At 37.2% G+C, this 22,964-nt stretch overlaps 1 protein-coding gene across 5 annotated transcripts in view; it reads left to right on the top strand.

Moving 5' to 3' along the window:
• Positions 1-7,514, top strand: part of LOC6502899 (rhophilin-2) — a 115,381-nt gene extending 107,867 nt beyond the window's left edge. For 4 of the 5 annotated variants that reach the window (XM_001963598.4, XM_014905761.3, XM_014905762.3 and 1 more), the window contains one exon: positions 7,158-7,514. In XM_001963598.4, coding sequence (XP_001963634.2) covers positions 7,158-7,349 — 192 coding nt within the window. In that variant the 3' untranslated portion in view covers positions 7,350-7,514. Of the gene's footprint in view, positions 1-4,410; positions 4,639-7,157 lie in introns of those variants that run through there. The other variant, XM_044717170.1, reaches the window with a different exon arrangement.
• Positions 7,515-22,964: the final 15,450 nt, after the last annotated feature.

Genomic DNA, 22,964 nt, shown 5'->3' with positions numbered 1-22,964 from the left:
TCCGAAAAATTACTGATCATCTTAATCTGACCGTTAATCTGATTCTTATCAGATTGCCTATATCTTTGATCTTTGATACAAGCTTCCTCATTTCGGGAAATATACTGTATGATTTTCGGATTATATTTGACCTGTATAGTTCATTGAACCATACACTTCGTAAATACAATATTTGTCTTCAATATTATATTTGCCACGCTTCATGAATATTCATATATATATTCTCTTCCTGAGTTATATTCTCTGGACGTGCAACCCGTTAAATCGTTGTCACTATAAAGCGGTTATTCGTCACGGCGTTTGTAACGTCTTCTCTTAGACTTGCCTGATCCGAACGTGCCTCTCTACCACAGAGTTACTAACTGAAATCTTCCCTCCTCTTTACAGTGTACTAATCTTCGTCAATAATTTGCACTGCTAGAAGATGCGAGTTTTGAGTATCCATTACTGGTGACTCTTACCTGTCCTGCTGGCTTTGAAATAATTTGTCACATAACTAATGTGCTGGTGGTAGACACAATTATCGGATAAGTGATCTTAACAATGTGTAAAAAAATCGAAGATCTATTTTTTTTCAAAAGCTACAACCTTACAACTATTAAAAAACACCGGCAATTTTGAAATCATTTAAAAAAAAAGCATTCAGGAATTTTTAAGCGCAAAAAAGTCCCGAAAAACGGTTTTTTAACAATAAATCAAGATTTTTAGGGTGTCAAAAATATTTCATACACTGTTTTGTGTTATACTCGACCAAATAAACAATTCCTACTATTTCACTTTAAAAGTTCATTCACTTTTGTTTTTTTTGTAGGACTGTGTAATCAATTGTAAGGTAAACTTTCGAAATGATCCGAGCGATATAAATACAGTCTTTTTCCTCCTTCCCTAACTTATAAAAATATGTCCGATTCTTTAGAACAAGGTATCTCTTTGCTTCATTTTTTCAATCATATGTCTGATTCATTTGTTTTAAATTCTACATTCCCTTATAAAATTCCGCACCTAGGCAGCATTTACTTGTCTAAAATTCATCATCTTGATGTTTTTAATGCCGTCACAAACATGGATATATCATTTTCTGCTGGTCCTGATAATGACCCGAGCTGTATTCCCAGGTACTGCTCCGATATACTATGTTATCCTCTTACTACCCCATTCAATTTATCTTTGGAACTTTCATGCCTTCCGAAGAGATGGAATGAATCTTTTTTTATTCCGCTACATAAACAAGGTTTTAAAATACCTATAGAAAACTACCGCGGAATTGCTAAACATTCTGCGATTCCCAAGTTGCTGGCGAAACTGGTAACATCGTTACTGGAAAATCATTGCAAAACCATAATTTTCACCACACAGTATGGTTTTGTCAAGCATCGTTCTATTACAACAAATCTGCTTGAATTCTCTTCGACCGTCCACAAGGGTTATCTGAAGCGAATGCAAACCGATGTTTTTTACACTGATTTTAGCAAAGCTTCCGATTCTGTAAATCATCGTCCTTCTCCGCAAACTGTATCTTATGAATACTGTTCATGCGTTTGAATCTGTAAAAAAGCAGTTTCTTTTATTTGCATTAAAATATTTAAACTGGGACTCAGATGGTCTCCTGCCACCATATTGTTGTCGGCTACCACCATTGCAGGTACGTCGTACTTGTGCTGTCTATTCTATCTCTATTAGAATAATTTAGCCTTATTCTTAATTATAATTAATTTCAAATAACAGATAATTGTTACATTCCATAAATCTTAGAGCGCTGAATTCTTCATTTAATAGTCTCAGCTTTTGAATGCTTCTTTAAGCTTAAAAAATTCGGTAATAGGTTGACAGCCCGATCCAACCCTCAATCGTGCAGCAGCTCCTTTCCATTGCCACTCCAAAAGCAGAAACGGTGAAATAAAACTTGACTCCTTGGAAGGTTTTGGCATTAACCCCCTTAGCCTGCGGTACTGACTGATGCCTTAGTCTTATCAAACGTAGAGTTCGATACCCTTTAAATGTGATTCACCCTGTAAGAAAAATATCACGGCTTGCTTCTGATACATCTTGACATCTCGGCTTCAAAGGCCGTGATAAGAGTAGAAGATATTAGGAAAATTAAATATTCCTACTTAAGGTTCACATCATTCTTCAAAATACGTGTGGCATTGCTGATGTTTGATACTCTTTGCCATGCGTCTGATGAAGATCGGCCGAGTACGGATAAGGATTGATCATATATTAGTTCTAAGAGACTTTAACATGCCTCTCATCGCTTGGCTCCCATGTGATGATAATAACTCTATGTTTCCAAACTCACAAAATGATTTTACTGATGGTTTAGCAAACTTTAGCAAACACTCCATTATTCCGATTATACGTCTGTTCATAACCACTTTATTAACCTTTAGAATCTGTGCTACAAATCTATGTGTCTCAAAGTAAACTGCATTTTTGAAGTGACCATAAATCATTCTTTTCTTTTGATAATACTTAGCGTAAATTCACACATTTTCCTGCTTCCCTAATTTTCAGTAATATTTCTTTGTCTTCACCTGTTTGTATTGCTCTTTGCCTCGTTCTTCCAATCCATACACTCTGCTAATAGTTATAACTCATAGGTCATAAGTCGTAATATATGTCTTACTACATATGAAAGACATAAATCTCTCAAAATGTAATTGTAATGATGTCTTGTTGCTCTTTAATCTCTTGAAAACTGAGGGACCTGACAATGTACCGAACTGCATACTATGATAAAAAATTGTTGTGAGCCCCTTTTTGAGCTATCGGCTTTATAGAGGTGGTGGTGCTTTTGACTTTGTGAATCACAGCCTTCTCCTACAAAAATTGTCATTATTCGATTTTCCCTCCAACATTATATAGTGGATTGGCTCTTATTTAGCACACTACACTTAGAGAGTGTTATTTAAAAACACCAAATTTAAGTTGATCCAGGTTTTATCAGGTGTCCCTCAGGGTAATCACCTAGTGCCTTTCCTTTTTATTCTTTTTGTAAACCGAACGTCATAGCTTGTGCCTCAACACTCATGTAAGCGGATTATGTAATATTATGCTTTTCCCTTTCCGATACTTTTCTGCACAGACACCTGCAGATTGACTTTGATGAAATGTAAATTTATGACCTTTCATCCCTGCATACCCTATATGGTTTTGTATTATTCTTGGAATAACGTCCTAAATCGTGGGATATCGATAAATGATCTTGGGGTCCTTTTTAATCATAAGTTGTCATTTAAAGACAACATTTCTGTGACCGTGAATAACGCCAGAGGAATATTAGCCATCATTAAACAATGGGGTAAGAAGTTTGATGATCCGTTGAAAACTAAAACGCTACGTATATCTGGTTCGACCTATCCTCGAATACAGTTCCTGCGTTTGGAGTCCGCAATATTCCGTTCATCAACACTCTATCGAATCTGTTTCTTTTGTTAGCGCTAAGAAAACCTAAACTGGGACTCTAGATGTCGGCTGCCTCCTCATCACTACAGGCTTGAAATGCTAAATCTACTAACATTGCAGGATCGTAGAACCTGTGCTGGGGTCATGTTTCTCCATATCTGGTCTGGTTGACTCAAAATCCCTTTTGGATCAACTGTACTTAAAGGTAGCAAATAGGAAAAACATGTCCTTTCAATAACGGCAACCAATCCGCAAATCGAATTACGCTGAACATGATCCGTTTCGTATTCTATGTAAAAACTATAATCACTTATCCCATCTCCTATCACCAGAGTTGTCACTAGATATAATTGAATATACAATTTTTGAATTTCTATAAATTTACCTTTATCTAGTTACCTTAATCTAATTAAACAATCTAAAGAAAATAATTTAATCAAGAACTGTTCATTGGCAACCAAGTCACTAAAAGCGACATTTTGAAAACAGTCATAGAATTGAATGAGCAAGGATTATTATGGTAGAATATATGAGTCGCAAAACGAATGCTTCGAAAAAATCAGGGCACATGGATTAGATGCTTAGCTGTGGTGGATGCTCTGAGTAAGTTGAGAGTATGCTACTAAAGAAACAATTTAAGGTAGTAATAGATGGCAGTTGTTTCGCGATGCCAGTAAAAAAGACAAGAAACTTCCCGACTTCCCGGCATCATAACCCGGTACTTTTCTTTTCCACCCATACTTTAATTACTGCTTTCAAAATATAGATCAGAGGTGTTTAGGCCAATACTTATCATACGGTGTTCATTTATTTTTGTTTTTTGTAATTACTCACAGCTTATGGACCTGTATAAGTTTGGATACTCTATACTCTGTTGCTCCCTGACGTATTACACTAAACATTTTTAATTTTTTTCCTTCTGTTAATCCAACAACAACTTCATTGCATTTTTTTCATTGCTAATAATTCAATTCATTGCTCTGCATGCTGTCCACTCACTTACAGGCTTGTTTGTGGTGAAAATAGATGGTATCATGAAAAAGGAGCATTATACTAATATTTTGGAGACAAATTTACCAGACTTCGGGAACAAATGTACTTACCCCAATGAAGAAATCATTTTTCAACAAGATGGAGACCCTAAGCACACGGCCATTAAAACTAAAGGCCTTTGGAAAAAGTACTAATATTCGGGAAAAACCAGGAAAAAGCACAAACGTGCAAATTGGATACATGGACTTTTTTTAAGGGGTTAGGTGGGTTTGCGCGGCCAAAAAGTTGACTATTTTCAAAAATTTTGTTTTTATATAAAGAATGAAACATTTTTATTAAATTTTTAAGTTTCTTAAATATACATATTTAAAGAAGAATTTGCGAAATTTTCAGAAAAAAATCAGAATCATCTGAAATGAAATAACTAAATATTTGCCTTTAGTACAGACCTAAAACTAGGAACTGAACGAAGGAAAAAAAATTAAGTAAAAATTGGATTTTTGGGAAATTTTGCAAAAAAATTAAAATTTTGTTGAAAATTTTTAAACATTTTTTTTTTAAATAATTGTTTTCAACGAAAAACAAGAAACGAAAGCTAACTTCATTCGGACCCGAAGTTTATATACCCTTGCAGTTGAGTCGCAGTCCGCTAGGTGGCGCCACGCATCTTGGCATTGTTGGCCGATCCTTATCCTTATGAAATTCGACAAATCAAATTGTTTTTCCTAAAATAGAATCTGCACCAAATCCCATTTTTCTAACTTAAAAAACACCAAAGTTATGCCAATTTCGATCGTTCTATGACAGCTATAGGATATAGTCGGCCGATCCTTATGAATATTTGTACACCAGATATTTTGGTCAAATATATTTTGGTCAACATGTGTGGAAAGTCTCAACTCTCTAACTTAAAAAACACGAAGTTATGGCATTTCCAAACAATCAGTTATATGGCAGCTATAGGATATAGTCGACCGATCCCGGCCGTTCCGACTTATATATTCCGACTTATATATCTTGCCTGCAAAGGAAAGAAGGATGTGTGCAAACTCGATAGCTTTAAAACTGAGAGACTAATTTGCGTAGAAACGGACAGACGGACAAACGAACATGCTCATATCGACTCAGGAGGTGATCCTGATCAAGAATATATATACTTTATAGGGTCGGAGATGTCTCCTTCACTGCGTTGCACACTTTTGACCAAAATTATAATACCCTCTGCAAGGGTATAAAAAATCCTTCGTTCGAGTTCTAGCTAATTGTATCTTGAAGGCCTGTGCAAAATTTTATCAAGATTGGTTGAGTAGTTTCCGAGAAATTCTGGCAACCGACATGGAAGACACAGTTTTGAGAAAAACGCGCTTAAAGTTGGCGCTCTGCCTATACCTGACCTCGAGCGTCCACCTTTTCATGGCTGTATCTCCGAAACTTTTATTCGAATCGACTTGAAAATTTGGGAGAATATTCTCAAGATTCTGTAGAATTTTATAAAAAAACAAGAAAGGAAAGCTATCTTCGGGCGGAGCCGAAGTTTATATACCCTTGCAGTGAGTCGCAGTCCGCTAGGTGGCGCCACGCATCTTATATTATTATATATATAGCGGATCGCATATAGTCGGCCGATCCTTATGAAATTTGGCATATTTAATTATTATTGTTATTAATCCATTGAAAAACAACGAAGGTTTGGCATTTCCTATCAGTCAGTCATATGGCAGCTATAGGATATAGACGGCCGATCCTTATAAAATTTGGCAGATCGTATACGCCAAAATTAGAGTCCATAGAAAGTCCAATCCTTCTAACTTGAAAAACAACGAAGTTATAGCATTTCCGATATAGATATAGGATATAGTCGGCCGATTCCGGCCGTTCCGACTTATATACTGCCTGCAAAGAAAAGAAGGGTGTGCAAAGTTTCAACTCGATAGCTTTAAAACAGAGAGACTAGTTTGCGTAGAAACAGACAGACAGACAGACGGACATGCTCATATCGACTCAGGAGGTGATCCTGATCAAGAATATATATACTTTATAGGGTCGGAGATATCTCCTTCACTGCGTTGCACATTTTTGACCAAAATTATAAAACCTTCTGCAAGGGTATAATAAAAAAAAAAAAGATTTTTTTTAAGCCGCCAAACCCACCTTCCTTTAACTTCTTAATTAAAAACGAAGAAAGGAAATATAACTTTGGGCGGAGCCGAAGTTGAAATACTTTGCTTTGCACACACCCTTCTTTTCTTTGCAGGCAGTATATAAGTCGGAACGGCCGAGATTGGTCGACTATATCTTATAGTTGCCATATAACTGATTGATCGGAAATGCCATAACTTCGTTGTTTTTCAAGTTAGAAAAATGGGACTTTCTATGCATTCTAATTTGGGAAAACCTTTACGATCTGCCAAATTTCGTAAGGAGCGGCTTTCTATATCCTTTAGCTGCTATATAACTAATTGATCGGAAATGCCATTACTTGGTTGTTTTTCAAGTTAGAAGGATGGGATTCCTCTTTCAATGGATTCCTCTTTGGGCACAATAATTAAATATGCCAAATTTCATAAAGATCGGCCGACTATATGCGATCCGCTATATATCTAATAATATAAGATGCGTGGCGCCACCTCGCGGACTGCGACTCAACTGCAAGGGTATATAAACTTCGGCTCCGCCCGATGTTAGCTATCCGTTCTTTTTATTTGCAGCATGAAGTCTTTTAATATATGAGGTGTGCGCCTACATTTTTCTTCTTTTAGCCGTTGTCAACGAGCGACGCAATACCAACAATAACTGCAGAACTTATATTGGACACTTCCACTTCCATTGCAAGAGGTACCAATCACAAACTCGATCCTAAGACTTCGATGACTTCTAAATTTGTTGGCGTGGCTTCGTCCAGTCCTTGGAATCCATTTAGACGAAGTGTAAGCTTAGCGAAAAAGTTTTAAGTTTCCTGGATTTTCTAAATAGTAATAATTTCTACTAATTTAAGTAACATCAATAAGCAATTAGCAATAATAAGTAATTTGGCACAATTAATTAATTAATATTTTACCTTTATTGGAAATATCATTAAATATTGTATGATTGCCTACGTGCAACTGTATATTGTATATTTTTTGGCGTAGATTTGATTTAATCTATAACTCCTCTCTCAGATCGGTCAACTTGTGTGAAGAACAATTTATAAATAAATCTTTTATAACTAAAAAAAACACTTTTAAAATAATACCAGCATAAATCAATAGGGCAGTGAATGATGCCTCACAAAAATATACATTTTAAAACATTCTAACACGAAACGTGTTCGGTTTCATATTTTTAATAATCATACGTGTTGTTTCATATTTGCTAAATAAAATGTCAAAATGTAAAAATTTGTTAATATTTATTTTATTTCTCACCAAAATTGATATTGGATATGGTGGACGTGGGATGCGTTATCATTATTTTATTTGTAATTTACAGAGGAAGAAATTTTCACAGAGTCAAAATTTTATTTTTTACTAATTACACAGTGTAACAGTGATTCTGAACTTTTGAAGTGACATAGTAGGAATTGTTCATTGGGTCGAGTATATCACAAAACCATTTTTGAAATATTTCTAACACCCTCAAAATCTTGATTTATGGTTAAAAAACCGTTTTTCGGGACTTGTTTGCGCTTAAAAATTCCAGAACGCGTTTTTTTCAACCGATTTGAAAAGTTTTGGTGTTTTTTAATAGTGAAATGTTGTAGCTTTTGAAAAAAATATACATCTTCGATTTTGTTAAACCAAAAGAACAAAATTTTTACACCTGAAACTGAAGTTTTCGACTTTTGTTCGTGTTTTTTCGGATTTTGATGCCAGTTTTTCGGTACAACTTACAAAAATTCTGTCATTTTTGACACATAGCAATGTTGTCTTATTAATACTGAATAAAACGAGACAAATTTCATCAAAAAGTCATGAAAATTGGTGAAGTTATAACGCTTTTCCCAAAAAAAGTCAATTCAACCTTGCGTGCGCTCCGGAGTACCTGTGTGTAGAAGACAGGAATATGCTCTTCTTCTTATAGTGCTCCCATGGTTTTATTGACTTTTTTTGGGAAAAGCGTTATAACTTCAACAATTTTTATTATTTTTTAATGAAATTTGTCTCGTTTTATTCATTATTAATGAGACAATATTAATATGTGGCATAAATGACAGAATTTTTGTCAGAAGAAAGCAATATACTCTTATTCTTATACACATTGTTACTCCGGAGCGCACGCAAGGTTGAATTGACTTTTTTTGGGAAAAGCGTTATAACTTGACAGAATGACAGAATTTTTGTAAGTTGTACCGAAAAACTGGCATCAAAATCCGAAAAACACGAACAAAAGTCGAAAACTTCAGTTTCAGGTGTAAAAATTTTGTTCTTTTGGTTTAACAAAATCGAAGATGTATATTTTTTTCAAAAGCTACAACATTTCACTATTAAAAAACACCAAAACTTTTCAAATCGGTTGAAAAAAACGCGTTCTGGAATTTTTAAGCGCAAACAAGTCCCGAAAAACGGTTTTTTAACCATAAATCAAGATTTTGAGGGTGTTAGAAATATTTCAAAAATGGTTTTGTGATATACTCGACCCAATGAACAATTCCTACTATGTCACTTCAAAAGTTCATTCACTTTTGTCATTTTTGTAACACTGTGTTATTTATTTGCGTATATTATTACGCTGAACGACTTCTGTTCAAGCATTGAAACCGATACGAATTCCAAACATAAAATGTCAAGAGATCGTACCCATGGGAATAAATGATTAACAGCATGGTTTGAAAACGATCTTCTGCAGTCTAAACAAATATTTATGTGGTGCACTTTGTACGTATATTATTATTTTTCACTACGAAAAATAAATAGAGAAGATAAACTCTAATGTAACGATAGTTAATAGTCGAATAAAATAAGTCGATAACAGATCGCTGTTACAGCCTTTTAAAGCTGTTAAGGCGAACAATTTGGCAACCCTGACTATCTGACAATTTTGACAACCGAATTTCCTCTTAATTGGCTTGTTATTTTGCGATCAAAACGCCAAAGTGAAAAGTTGTCTACAACGCAAATTATATAGTGGATATCACCAACGTGGAAATTGGGATAGTACCGAACACGGTACACCAGTGGGACTGAGAGCAGCATCGGAACGTTGGCCGTGGATGTGCCCAGCCGTTCGCCGCCACACGTGTGTTGTAGTTGTGGCGGAAAAAGACTCCAGGTGAGCCGACCAATACGTCGCTAAGTAGAATAATAATAAAAGTGTTCTAGGAAGTGTAAGAAAAACCCCCCCGATCGTTTACGTAGCGCTCACCAAAAGCCTACGTGGAGCGTGGACCTCACTTTCCGAGGTTATGGTTAGCCCGACGATCGCTGCGGTAGACATCTCGTCCATAGTGGCGACTCAACAATAACAACAACAACCAGGAGGAAAGCGCAACAAACAGTGCCAGGATTAGCGTATTATTAAGTAGAATCTAATTCTTATTTTTTAGACTCGTCTTCTTTTCCTGTAGAGCATTGATAAGATTTTGGCAACATGAACATCAAAACTGCATAATTTAATTCGCATTTAACCCGTTCACCTAAAACATCCAGCGCTCTCGTCTTCAGGCCTGCGGACTTCGAGAGATGGTTGCGTGAGTAAACATTGTGACTTGATCATGTAACAGTGCCTCTATAGGAAAACGTATGAATAGTCAGTCCCTATCCAAACGATTGGTTAGACGTTCTACCTTCTTTATTAGATAGATTATATATTTCTTTATCTACATATTTTTATATTACATTTAAATTTATTAATTAAGCTGTATTAAACTCATTTTGTAGAATTAGGTTTAGGTTAAGCATGCACCTGAGCTGAACGATTTCAACGATTTCGGCGACTACAATGCCAAGCACCCTCACTGGGGTTCTCGCCTAACCAACCCAAAGGATAGACAACTATACAACGCTTTGATACAGCCAGGAAATAAACTAGACTTTCTATCACCGGGAAAGCCTACATACTGACCAGCGGACCCACGGAAGAATTTTTCTAGCGATCACTAGAAAAATTCCACGAAGCATCATTCGAGCTGAACCTTTGGATGACCTATCGTCTGACCATTCAGTTATCCTTCTTCACCTATTTCAACATGCCGAATTACAAAATAATCAAATTTATCTCACATCAAAAAGGACAAACTGGCTTTTGTACATAAGCTCTCACATAAACATAAGACCGTCAATTAACTGTAGCAAGGACATTTAAGATGCAGTCAACCACCTGGAAGACTTGATGACCTCAGCAGCAAAGCTCTCGACTCCAGCGACCACATAAAAACCTCCTTATTCCGCCACAAATTCCTATATGGAAAATCTAGCCCGGGAAATCTCCGCCGTGAATGGCATTCACACAGATCCCCTTCTTCAAAGGAAAGGCTAAAAACAGCGACACGAAGGCTCACAAAGGTCCTACGGAGCAGAGAAGAACTTGCTGAAAAATCATACATAGAACAGCTTTCCCCAAAAAGTACCAGGTGTCCTCTATGGAAAGCCCATCCTAACTTAAAGACGCCCATAGAAGCAGATATGCCCCTTCGAAAACCAGATGAATCTTGGGCGCGCAGCTATGAAGAAAAAGCAAGCGCCATCGCTAGTCACCTTTGTAAAGTTTTTACTCCAAATCAAGCAGCCTCTCCTTTCATTCTTCCAGAGCTACCAATTCCAGATCCAATTCCAGCTATAGAATTTCAAACAACTGAAATTACTAAGGTCATCAAAGAGCACCTCAAGCCAAATAAGTCTCCAGGGTATGACCTCATTGCGCCGAAAATGATTAGGGAGCTCCCTGCATGCGCCATCAATTATATAAAAATTCTATTTAACTCTATTACAAAGCTTGGCCACTTCCCCTAACAATGAAAAAATCCATTATAATAATGATACCGAAACCAGGGAAAGACAAAGCTTTGGCCTCTTCATATAGACCAATAAGTCTACTTTCATGCTTATCAAAGCTTTTTGAGAAACTTCTTGAACATCAATTTGGCTTCCGAGAAAAGCATGGCTCCATAGAGCAGGTGAACCGTATCACATCTGAAATTCGAACCGCCTATGAGCAGCGAGAATACTGTTCTGCTATATTTCTGGACACATCCCAGGCATTTGACCGAGTCTGGCTGCAAGGACTTATGTATAAAATAAAACTATTACTCCCACAAAACTGTCATGAGCTGCTCAAAACATACCTGCTTAATCGAGTTTTCACTGTAAAACAAAAAAACTTTACAACAGAAGAGTTCGAAATTAAGGCGGGCGTACCCCAAGGAAGCGTCCTCGGCCCCACCCTATATCTTCTATATACAGCAGATATCCCAACAGACCAGCGTTTAACTATGTCAACATTTGCCGATAATACAGCCATACTAAAAAGATCTAAATGCCCGCTAGAGGCATCCAGAAGCCTCTCCTCTCACCTTGCACTAATAGAAAAGTGGATGGCGGATTGGCGTATAAAGATAAACGCTGAAAAATCTAAACACATTACCTTTACTCTCAACAGACAAAACTGCTCCGCTCCAACTCTAAACAATACCATAGTCCCCTCTGTGAATGAGGTCACATATCTCGGCGTCCACCTGGACAGGCACCTGGATGGAAAAAACTTATTGAAGCGAAACGGGACCAATTAAAACATTAATCCAGAGGACTGCACTGGCTTATCAATCCTCGTTCCCCACTTCGACTGGAATATAAAGTACTACTCTACAATTCAGTCATAAAGCCTATCTGGAAGTATGGCTCCGAACATTGGGGCAATGCAAGCAGTAGCAATATAGACGTTATCCAAAGGGCACAGTCTAAAGTGCTCGAACCATCACAGGAGCTCCATGGTATATTTGCAATGAAGACATCCATAGAGACCTAGGTTTACCTCTCGTCAAAGTCGAAATTTCTCAACTCCAGGAAAAATACAAAAGGAAACTCTCCACGCACCAAAATCCTCTAGCCAGATCGCTAAACCAAGTTAGTGAACAATCCCGATTAAGAAAAAATGACCTTCCAGCCCGTTGACATCGGAGGCCCCATAGTATAGATGTTTACAAAGATAAACTAATTATGTATTAGATTAAGATTTTAAAATTTTTGTTAGTCTCTTAATAAGAGAAGATCCAACAAATAATAGATAAAAGTATGAAAAAAAAAAAAAATACCTGACCAGATTTCAAGTTTAATTGTTCACTGGAAGCTACAATTTTCCGGCTCACCATAAGAAATTAAATGGGAACTTTGATCTTTTGTTTGTAGGCCCAGCTCTAACCTTCTTTTGGCGATGCCATTGGAGTTCAGAAGAGATGAATTGGCGATTACTTTGTTCTCGGTTAAGGGAACGATTTAAAGACCAACGATCGGATCAGGACATTCGAGCCGCGATGCGTAGATGAAGGCAGGGAAATAGTGAATGTTTCAACGATTTTTTTGACTCCATCCTAGCCATCGCCGATGCGCTATCTGAACCCATTTCAGACTCAGAGTTGGCTCAGACAATAAGAAACAAACTAAGATCTGACCTAGGACACGACCTTCTACATATAGAAACCCCAACTATAGCTGCTTTACGCAAGCACTGTCACCGTCATGAAGAGTTCTTCAACAATCTCAGAGCTAAAAATTTTCAATCTTTGTGGTCTAAATGATTTACGTGTTAACTTGTGGTTTTAAAAAACGAGTTCAAGCTGATATTTAAGTAACGTAACAAGCCATGCCAAAAATAAATTTTCCCAAAAAAAATTTAATGGGAAAATGGTTTAACAGCCTTCCCGAGAATAGTTTTGAAGTAATTGGAAATAGTGTATTTTGTAAAATATGTTAAAAAAAGGTGATATTTAGTCTTAAAGCTTGGTATCATTCTAATTTTTTATAATTGCAGCAGCACATTGCTACTGCTTTTCATAACAGGTCAAAAGCATCAAATATCCATTCATCCAATTTTTTTAAAAAATAAACAGGCCAACAAATACCAGATTAGAAATCCCCAACTACATCGGGATTTTAAATTTATAAAATCGAATTTTAATAGAATTGCCGAAATAATAACTTCCTTGGAAGCGAGGGGCCTTCCATTGTCAAGAGCAATGGAATTGTGGTGAAAAACGCCAAAGCTTTACAAGTAGCTTCCTAGAAAAAATTATTATTTTCTACTGCAAAACAAATTACCATAAATAAAAATCAATTATGTCTCCACGAATAGCTTTTATTTAAAATTTTGATTTTAATCATGTATGTATTTTGCATGAATTTAGCATATTTTGCATATATTTTGCATATTTTTTGCATATGCATTTTATGCAAATATGCACGAAAAAAAAAATATGCCTATCGTTTCTAACTATCTATTCATTGAAATGAATTTTGGTGTTTTCAGAATTCAAATAACTTAAACCGTTAAAAATATGCAAATATGCAAATTCCGATGTCTGCATATCATGTTCGGTTAAGAAAATACAATGAAATCAAACGAAGAATATTTACAAACGATAGTTGTAGGACAAACAAAAGTCGCGCAGCAGAACGACTTCGAGAATTCTGTAGATCAAAACATGGCTACAATAGTTGCGTAATATCAGCAATTAGCAAAGTACGCAATGACATCCGTCCGTTCGCAAATCTAGTCGTGTTCAATAAACCGTACTTAGCGGAGCGGAGTGTTAGCTAAAAATATTGTTTCAGAAAAACATAAATACAATAAGGCTCACGGCCACGTACGAACCGCAGATGGAACGAAACAACCCACCCTCAGTACGATCACAATTAAGATTAAATATAACAACATTGAGGCCGAAGTTGAGTTCTTAATAGTACCATCGATCACACTCGATGTTATTTGTGGAATATACTTCTTGGAAATATTTGGAGTCTCTGTTACTTTAGGAAACCAAGTAAATGAATTAAACTTTGAAGAAGATTCTTCCAAACTTAAGTTATCACCTGTGGATCGATCCAGACTCAAAGGTGTAATAGATTTCTTTCCGTCATCTGACAGAGATGGTCGTGGCATTACGAACTTAATCGAACACTCGATTGATACCGGCAATGCCAAACCAATCAAACAAAGTCATTACCCGTTATCACCAGCGCGTGAAAAGCTTCTGTGCGCTAAAATCGACAGGATGATTAAATTAGGAGTAATTGAAGAAGCCCCCGCATCATCATGGTCATCTCCGATTGTATTAATAGTCAAGCCCGATAAAGTCAGGTTTAGTTTCGATTCTAGAAAGGTAAACGAGGTCACGATAAAAGACTCATATCCGATTCCGAATCTAGAAGGATTGTTAAGCCGTCTTCCCCCAGTTCATTGCATTTCAAAAATTGATTTGAAAGATGCCTTTTGGCAAATCAATTTAGACCCACAGTCCCGACCTAAAACGGCATTCACCGTCCCGAATAGGCCATTATACCAATTTAGACATATGCCTTTCGGACTGTGCAACGCTCCTCAGACAATGTGTCGTTTGAATGAAATCTGAAATGAAATCTCACGTGTTCGTCTATTCGGACGACCTCCTTATCATGTCACCAAGTTTCGACGAGCATTTAAAGCACCTATCAGAGGTGGCAACGCGATTACGCCGCGCAGGCCTTACAATCAATATTAAGAAGAGCCAATTTTGCCTACGAAAAGTAGAATACCTAGGTTGTGTAGTGGGTGAAGGAACACTGAAAGTGAACCCAGAAAAGGTCAGTGCGGTATCTCAGTTTCCTATCCCCAAAACCCAACAGCAACTGAGACGTTTTCTCGGTATGAGCGGCTGGTACCGTCGATTCATATCCCATTATTCAACAATAACAGCCCCACTTACTGATTTACTTCGCGAAAAGATCTTTAGCTGGAACGAGGACGCTCAGAAAGCTTTTGACGAAGTCAAATCTAAGCTTTGTGCTGCTCCTTTCCTTATTCATCCTGATTACGACAAGCCATTTATAATCCAATGTGATGCATCAATGTGCGGAGTTGGAGGAGTACTAGCACAATGCGATGAATTAAGCAACGAACGTCCAATCACATACATGTCCCAAAAATTGAGCTCAACGTAACTATACGGCTACCGAATTAGAGTGTCTGGCCGTGGTGTTTGCCATCAAGAAGTTTCGCATGTATGTAGAAGGGCATAATTTTACAGTTGTTACCGATCATTCAGCCCTGCGATGGCTGATGACTAATACTGAACTCAGCGGAAGACTTGCCCGGTGGGCAATTAAGCTACAAGGCTTTGTGTTTAAAATCGAACATCGAAACGGGAGTCAAAACGTCGTACCGGACGCCCTATCACGATCGTTCGAGAAACCAACCGAGATACTGGCGATAGAAGTAGACGTATTTCCAGAGATTGACTTGCAGTCGGATGCATTTGAATCGGAGGAATACGGTCAGCTAAGGGACCGTGTCCAAAAATTCAGTGTACCAGGATTTCGAGTCATGGATATCTATATATATTATCGAGCAGGCTTTGCTAGCGGAAATCAAGAAGTTGACGATGCAAATTACAAACTTCTAGTTCCACGCGAATTGAGAGCAAGCGTAATTCAGTCCGCCCATGACAAATCAACATCGCCGCATGGTGGGGTGGCCAAATGTCTCGAGCGAATTCGGAGAAATCTCTATTGGCCAAATATGGTGATAGATGTGCGCAATTATATAGCGCAGTGCGATACTTGCAAAACCTGTAAACATCCGACACAACGTCTTCGACCGCCGATGGGTGTGCAAGCCACAAGTGAAAGACCATTTCAGCGGATCTATATTGACTTCGTCGGTCCATTCCCAACAAGCCGGAACGGAAATATAGGCATATTAATTCTCCTAGATCATTTCTCCAAATTTACCTGGGTAAGGCCAGTAAAAAAGTTCACATCCAAGGTAGTGATAGTTTATTTAGAAGATGAGATTTTTGTATGTTTAGGAACTCCTGAGGTTTTGGTTAGTGATAATGGCACTCAGTTTAAAAGCCAGGACTTCGCAGCCTTTACATCCAAGCATGGAATCCAACATATTTTCACTGGTGCTTACTCTCCGCAATCCAACGCGGAGCGCGTCAACCGGTCGATCAATGCAGCCCTACGATCATATATTCGGTTAGATCAAAGGTTGTGGGACTTGTATATAGGAAAAATTAATTCTGCCTTGAGAAATAATATTCACCAATCCATTGGAGAATCCCCCTACTATGTAATCTTTGGCCAGCACATGCTCTCATGGAAAAGATTATAAGTTGTTGAGAAATATCCAGATGTTGTCAGATGGATCCGCCAAGGTGTATAGAGCAGACGAGTTTACGAGAATACGAGCTAAAATCGTGAAGAGATTGACAAAAGCTTACGAGAAAAACCGAAACAACTACGACTTACGTGCTCGACATCGAACATTCGAAGTGGGTCAGGAAGTCATAAAAATAAATTTTCTTTAAAGCAACCAGGCTAAGCATATAAACGCAAAATTGTCACTCGTGGGAATCAAGGCCAGAATAAAGGAGAAGAGAGGGCAGTTGTTATATCTGCTCGAAGACAACAATGGAAAGGAGTTAGGAGTTTTTCATGCCAAAGACCTTTGGTGAAGTACCCTTTTCCAGCTTTCATCTCCTTCTATTATCAGGTCGATAAAACCTGTGGTGTGAGGGTACGAATATTATTATTTTTCACTACGAAAAATAAATAGAGAAGATAAACTCTAATGTAAACAAACTGTAGTCGATAGTCAGTAGACGATAGTTAATAGTCGAATAAAATAAGTCGATAATATATCGCTGTTACAGCCCTTTAAAGCTGTTAAGGCGAACAATCTGGCAACCCTGTCTATCTGACAATTTTGACAACCGAATTTCCTCCTAATTGGCTTGTTCTTTTGCGATCAAAACGCCAAAGTGAAAAGTTGTCTACAACGCAAATTATATAGTGGATATCACCAACGTGGAAATTGGGATAGTACCGAACACGGTACACCAGTGGGACTGAGAGCAGCATCGGAACTGAGAGCAGCAGCGCAACAAACAGTGCCAGGATTAGCGTATTATTAAGTAGAATCTAATTCTTATTTTTTAGACTCATCTTCTTTTCCTGTAGAGCATTGATAAGATTTTGGCAACATGAACATCAAAACTGCATAATTTAATTCGCATTTAACCCGTTCACCCAAAACATCCAGCGCTCTTGTCTTCAGGCCTGCGGACTTCGAGATATGGTTGCGTGAGTAAACATTGTGACTTGATCATGTAACAGTGCCTCTATAGGAAAACGTATGAATAGTCAGTCCCTATCCAAACGATTGGTTAGACGTTCTACCTTCTTTATTAGATAGATTATATATTTCTTTATCTACACATTTTTATATTACATTTAAATTTATTAATTCAGCTGTATTAAACTCATTTTGTAGAATTAGGAACAATTAGGAGTAAGGGTTTAGGTTAAGCATGCAGGCTGAAGAAGAAGCAATTATGTTTTTGTAATGAATTTTGATATTTGAAATGAGGTAAATTTATAATTTTTATGGGCACCTGAGCTGAACGATTTCAATATAAATGGTTACGGGCAGCAACAATTCGACGTTGATTCTTTACAGGTAGGGCGGGCCAAGCAGAAGAACCTCATCATCTTAGTTCTTCAATAGCAAGGTTTCCTGTCTCGACTTCGTATCCTTCCAAAGGACTGTAACCCCCTTCCTAACTCTGTCTACAAATTTTTATTGTGTGGCGGTGATGCTGATTAGGAAGTAACCGACCCCCTTGCCTCTTCTCTGAGCTAGGCCGTTCCCGTAGGCAGAGTATGCAACCAATCGGTATCCACTACACGGTGTTCGTCACAACTTGAAGCAGAAAAGGGTCACATAGCATGTCAGCGTGCAGTCCGTTGATAAGTAGTTTTAAATAGATTTAAGATTCTTTCTTTAAGATTCTTAGATTTAAGATTTAAGATTTAAGATGTATCTTTCTTGTAAGAAAATTGTATGAAATAAAAACAGTTTTAACACGAAACTCATTGGAGTAACACCTAATTAATTTTTGTATATTTACATTCTGTATTTGTTTGTCTTAAGAGACCTATTATACATTTATTATTTACTATTTCTTTTGTTTTTACTTTAAAGCTGTTTGCAGCTGGATTACGAATTTCAATACAAAAGGATTCAGCTTCGGTTTACAAAATTTACTGATATACACTTAAAGAAATTTTGTTGATACGTTACTTCCCCATCCTTAAGAATTTGGCCTGTCCTCAGGCGGTAAGTTTGGGGTATAACTGTAGGTCCTGTTCTTTATTTTCTGAACTTTTAGTTTCTTCTTCGGAACTTATAATCTTTTGTTTTTTATAATTAATTATTATCCTTCTTGGGATGTTCTTAAATTTATATATCAAATATATGATTACAATAATAATTATTATTGCAAATAGTATTAATAAAATTGTTTGGGTTGTAAAATATTGTTTTGAGTGGTTTTGGAATATTTCTTTAGCTACGATATAGGATAAAGGTTCGAGTTTAGTTATGTTGTTGTTTACATAAATAGTTCGGGTGTAATCAAGTATAGTATTTGTTATTATTACATCTTCTATTTGCATAGAACAGTTGAATGCTTTTATTATATTGTTTCCTTCTGCTATTAGATCTTTATTTATACAATTCCGATTTAACAAAGTTTTTGGCAAATGCCATGTTATTATTTTTTTTTTTTTGCGCGGTTCCCACTGCATACGTACAGCCCACCTCCCGTCCAACCGACCGAGGGACGCTGCCGCGTAAAGTACGGCTCGCATCGCGGGAATAGATCCGAGATAGAAAGGCGAGGATTAGGAGAAAGATATCACAAGGAAGAGTTTTGCACAGATAAGGCGGTTAATATAAGCGATTTAAGATTGTTAGTAGAGCAAAGTGACAAGATGTGGTAGAGACCATTGTAGTCCGAACATAATACCCTAAACGGATCGTGTTAGGCATATGTCGAACTACAATGGCTGAGGAGTAGAGGACGAAAGTTTTTGGTCTTTCTACTAGGAATGTTAAAATTTAAGCGTGTTATTAGATGCTGGCTGTCTATATTTCCATAAATAAGATTATATAGAAACATGACACCCAGCATCGTTCTACGATTTGTTAATGATGGTAAGTTTATTAGTAAAAGTCTACTATGATAAGAGGGGAGGTAAAGATTTGCATCCCAATTAAGACCCCTAAGAGCAAAAGTAAGGAAGTTTTTTTGTACAGATTCAATGTGATCTCGGTGTACTGAGACTGAGTTTACTTATAAGAAGCGAATGGTTAACAGAGTCAAATGCTTCACTGAAGTCAGTGTAAATGACGCCTGTTTGTAAGCCATTCCGGAACCCATCCGTGAAAAAATATGTTACCTCCAATAAGTTGGTAGTGGTGGAGCGGCGCTTCATGAAGCCATGCTGGCACGGAGTTATAATTGAACTACATAGGTGTTGCAAATGTGGAGTGATAAGTTTTTCAAAAAGCTTTGGAATTTCTGACAATTTAGAGATGCCTCTACAATTTGCAACTTCGGATTTTTTCCCTTTTTTATGCAGCGGAATAATGAAGGATTCCTTCCACATAAGGGGAATGATTGAAGTTTCCAGGGATACTATTCTTTAAATTTAAAAGGTGCCTTGTATACCAAGGCGGATTCGTTGAAGCGGACGGATATTTCCACGGCACGCAAGCGTCGAAAAATATGTTCAAAGTGTAATAAAATTTTTAGTAATGCAATGTTTATATCCTCACATGCCAGTAAATCAGACCAATCAAATTCCAAAATTAACTTACTTAATTTCATAAAGTCAGCCTTACGAAAGAAACGAACTTTCTGAGATTTAACTGTAGACTTTAGGTCAATAAAGTAATTATTTTCGATTGAAACCTCAAGAGTGGGATGATATGGATCCTCAGGGTTAGAAAGGGGCAAAGTTCTGGAAAGAGTAATTCCATCAGGATCAGAAACGATACATAAGTCCAACAGCCGACCTAAAGAATTTCTAACGTGGTTAATTTGCCCGAGTGACATGTCGAACATGCCCTCAGGGAAGTCATGGTGGGAGTTAAGCTGTAAAGACGGTGAATTATCAACATTTGACCACATAAGTCCTGGGATATTAAAGTCACCCAGAGCTATCAGCTGGTCACCATCAGACAGACGATCGAAAACCAAACGAATAGCGGACAAATGTTGCCAGTATGTTGGCGGTACGGACGAAGGTGGTATGTACGAACAAGTAACATACAAAGATTGATCGGACAAAGTGATTTTGATGCAAAGAAATTCAATGTCACCAAACTCTTGTGATTTTACCTCTTCAGAAGCGAATTTGGAGTCTACAGAAATTAGCACTCCTCCTCCCCTTCGCAAAGTTCTATCACATCTAAAAGTGGTGTACCTACTAGGAAAAACTTCGGAGCTTAAGATCTCCGGCTTTAACCAAGTTTCTGTAAATACAATAATGTGGGATGCAAAAGAAGAACTATCAGAATACAGTTTGGGAAGTTTACTACGTAACCCTCTTGTATTCTGATAGGTAAGTGTTAATGAAGACATTAGTTTTTTGAGATTAAGGAAGATGAGGTGGAAGGTTGATCAGTGGCCTTAACATGTGGGAGTTTTATACCCACAGGTTTGGTTATCTTTTTTTTCACCGTACTTGGCTGATGTTCTTGGACGAAAATGTTCTCTGGCCAAAAGCTGGCGGAACAGATCGTCTTGAACATCTGCAAGGGCACACGTATTTTGAAAGATGACGTGTGCCGGGTGTAAGAATATTTGAATTTTGTAATATCCACCACCTTTATATCGGCTTTTGCTTTGGCTTTGATGTAAGCCGAGATATCAATCTCCGAAGTATCAGGAGCAAGCCGGGAAACAAAAATGTGTTTCGATGACTAATAGTTTCCGTAACTAATACTGCGGCATCAGTGCGTACCGGGGGTCCGGACGGTTTATTACCCTGTTTGGTGGCTGTTACAGGAGTTTGAATTATTGGGTCTGGGATCACTTGAAGCGATGCCACAGAGGACAACTTCTGTAAAGCTTTACTAAACAAGCTGAACCTGCAATAGATACGTTTTGAATATAGAAACAGTTTTAGATAGCCATGACTTTTTGAAAATATGAGATTAAAAACTCCAATTTAATTGAAGAAAATATTGTTGAACCACCTATATTAAATTCAATAAAATTATTTCGAGTTTTTCCTTAAATCAAAAATTAAAACATGGTATGATCTACTGATTTCAATAAGAAAATAAAAATCTTCCATAGAAAAATGTTTGGGGAAAAATCATAGAAGAGCAAAAATTAACGTAGAAAATCTGAGATTTCAACTTTGGATGAGTATTCCAAAGATATGGTAACTGCTAGATACCATTTTTTAATTTTAGTTGGTACACATACATTTCAAAAATGATATGTACTGGAAACAATGATGGTCATAGCCATTACACGGCCTACATAATTCAATATATGGTAAAATTTGATCAATTTCTTCTCTTAGGTGTGCCGCGGAAACGGTGGGTGATAGAACCTATGTTTGTTCTGGACTTTGGTTCAGGGGAGCCTAAAGGTTATGGAGCAGGTAAAATTATGCGTGGAGATTTTTTGCTGTTGGCCTGTGTTATTTGATTTTATTAATGAGGAACCTTGAACTAGAGGTGGGCATGGGCTGAATTTTTCGACACGGCCCAACACGGCACGACAGCGAAGTTTTTTTAGCACGCATGCACACGCACGGCCAAAAATTTGGCCAACACGGCCCAACACGAAAAATTATATTTACATTACAAACATTTTTTTCTCGTAATTTCTAGAAAATACAAAATTTTTAATGCTTCGTGTTTTATCGTGTTTTCAAAGGTCGGCACGAAAACGCACGCACGCGTGTTAAATTTTAATTTTTAACACGAACACGCGTGGCCACGCGTACGCACGCGTGCCACGACGAAAACACGAGCCCATGCCCACCTCTACCTTGAACCACTGTACCAAGGAAACGAAAGGGAGAGATTAAAGAGAGCAGTTAGTGCAAGTTAGTAAGATTTAAAGAAATAGAGAAAAGAATCTCTATTGAGCGAGAGTAGAAGCAAAAGAATAGCAACAACACCGTAGGAGATGAAGAAGCAGAGCAAATTATTATTTTACCTCCAAATATATCACTGCACACGCAAAGCGATACGGATCTAAGAAATTGCAATTTGTTTTTATATATGTAAAGAAATAAACACCGATTGTTTATAGAAAGCTTATTGCAAATTTTACAAAAACGTAGTGCGCACAAAAAAAACACGTCCGTCCGCTTTAAGATAAAGAGAGGAATTATAATGTTGGGTTCAATATAATTTAATTCGAAGTTCTTGTACGTTTTTGTATATCTACATTCTGTATTTGTTTGTCTTAAGAGACCTTAAAGACTTGCTGATTTTTTATGTAATATTTATCATGCAATGTTTCGGTTATTATATTCTGATTCTGATCCGGATACGGTAAAATTTTATAAAGGGGGGTTTTAATG

This window comes from Drosophila ananassae, chromosome XL (genome assembly GCF_017639315.1).
Source record: "Drosophila ananassae strain 14024-0371.13 chromosome XL, ASM1763931v2, whole genome shotgun sequence".
NCBI lineage: Eukaryota > Metazoa > Arthropoda > Insecta > Diptera > Drosophilidae > Drosophila > Drosophila ananassae.
This window is presented reverse-complemented; position numbering and strand designations above follow the sequence as displayed.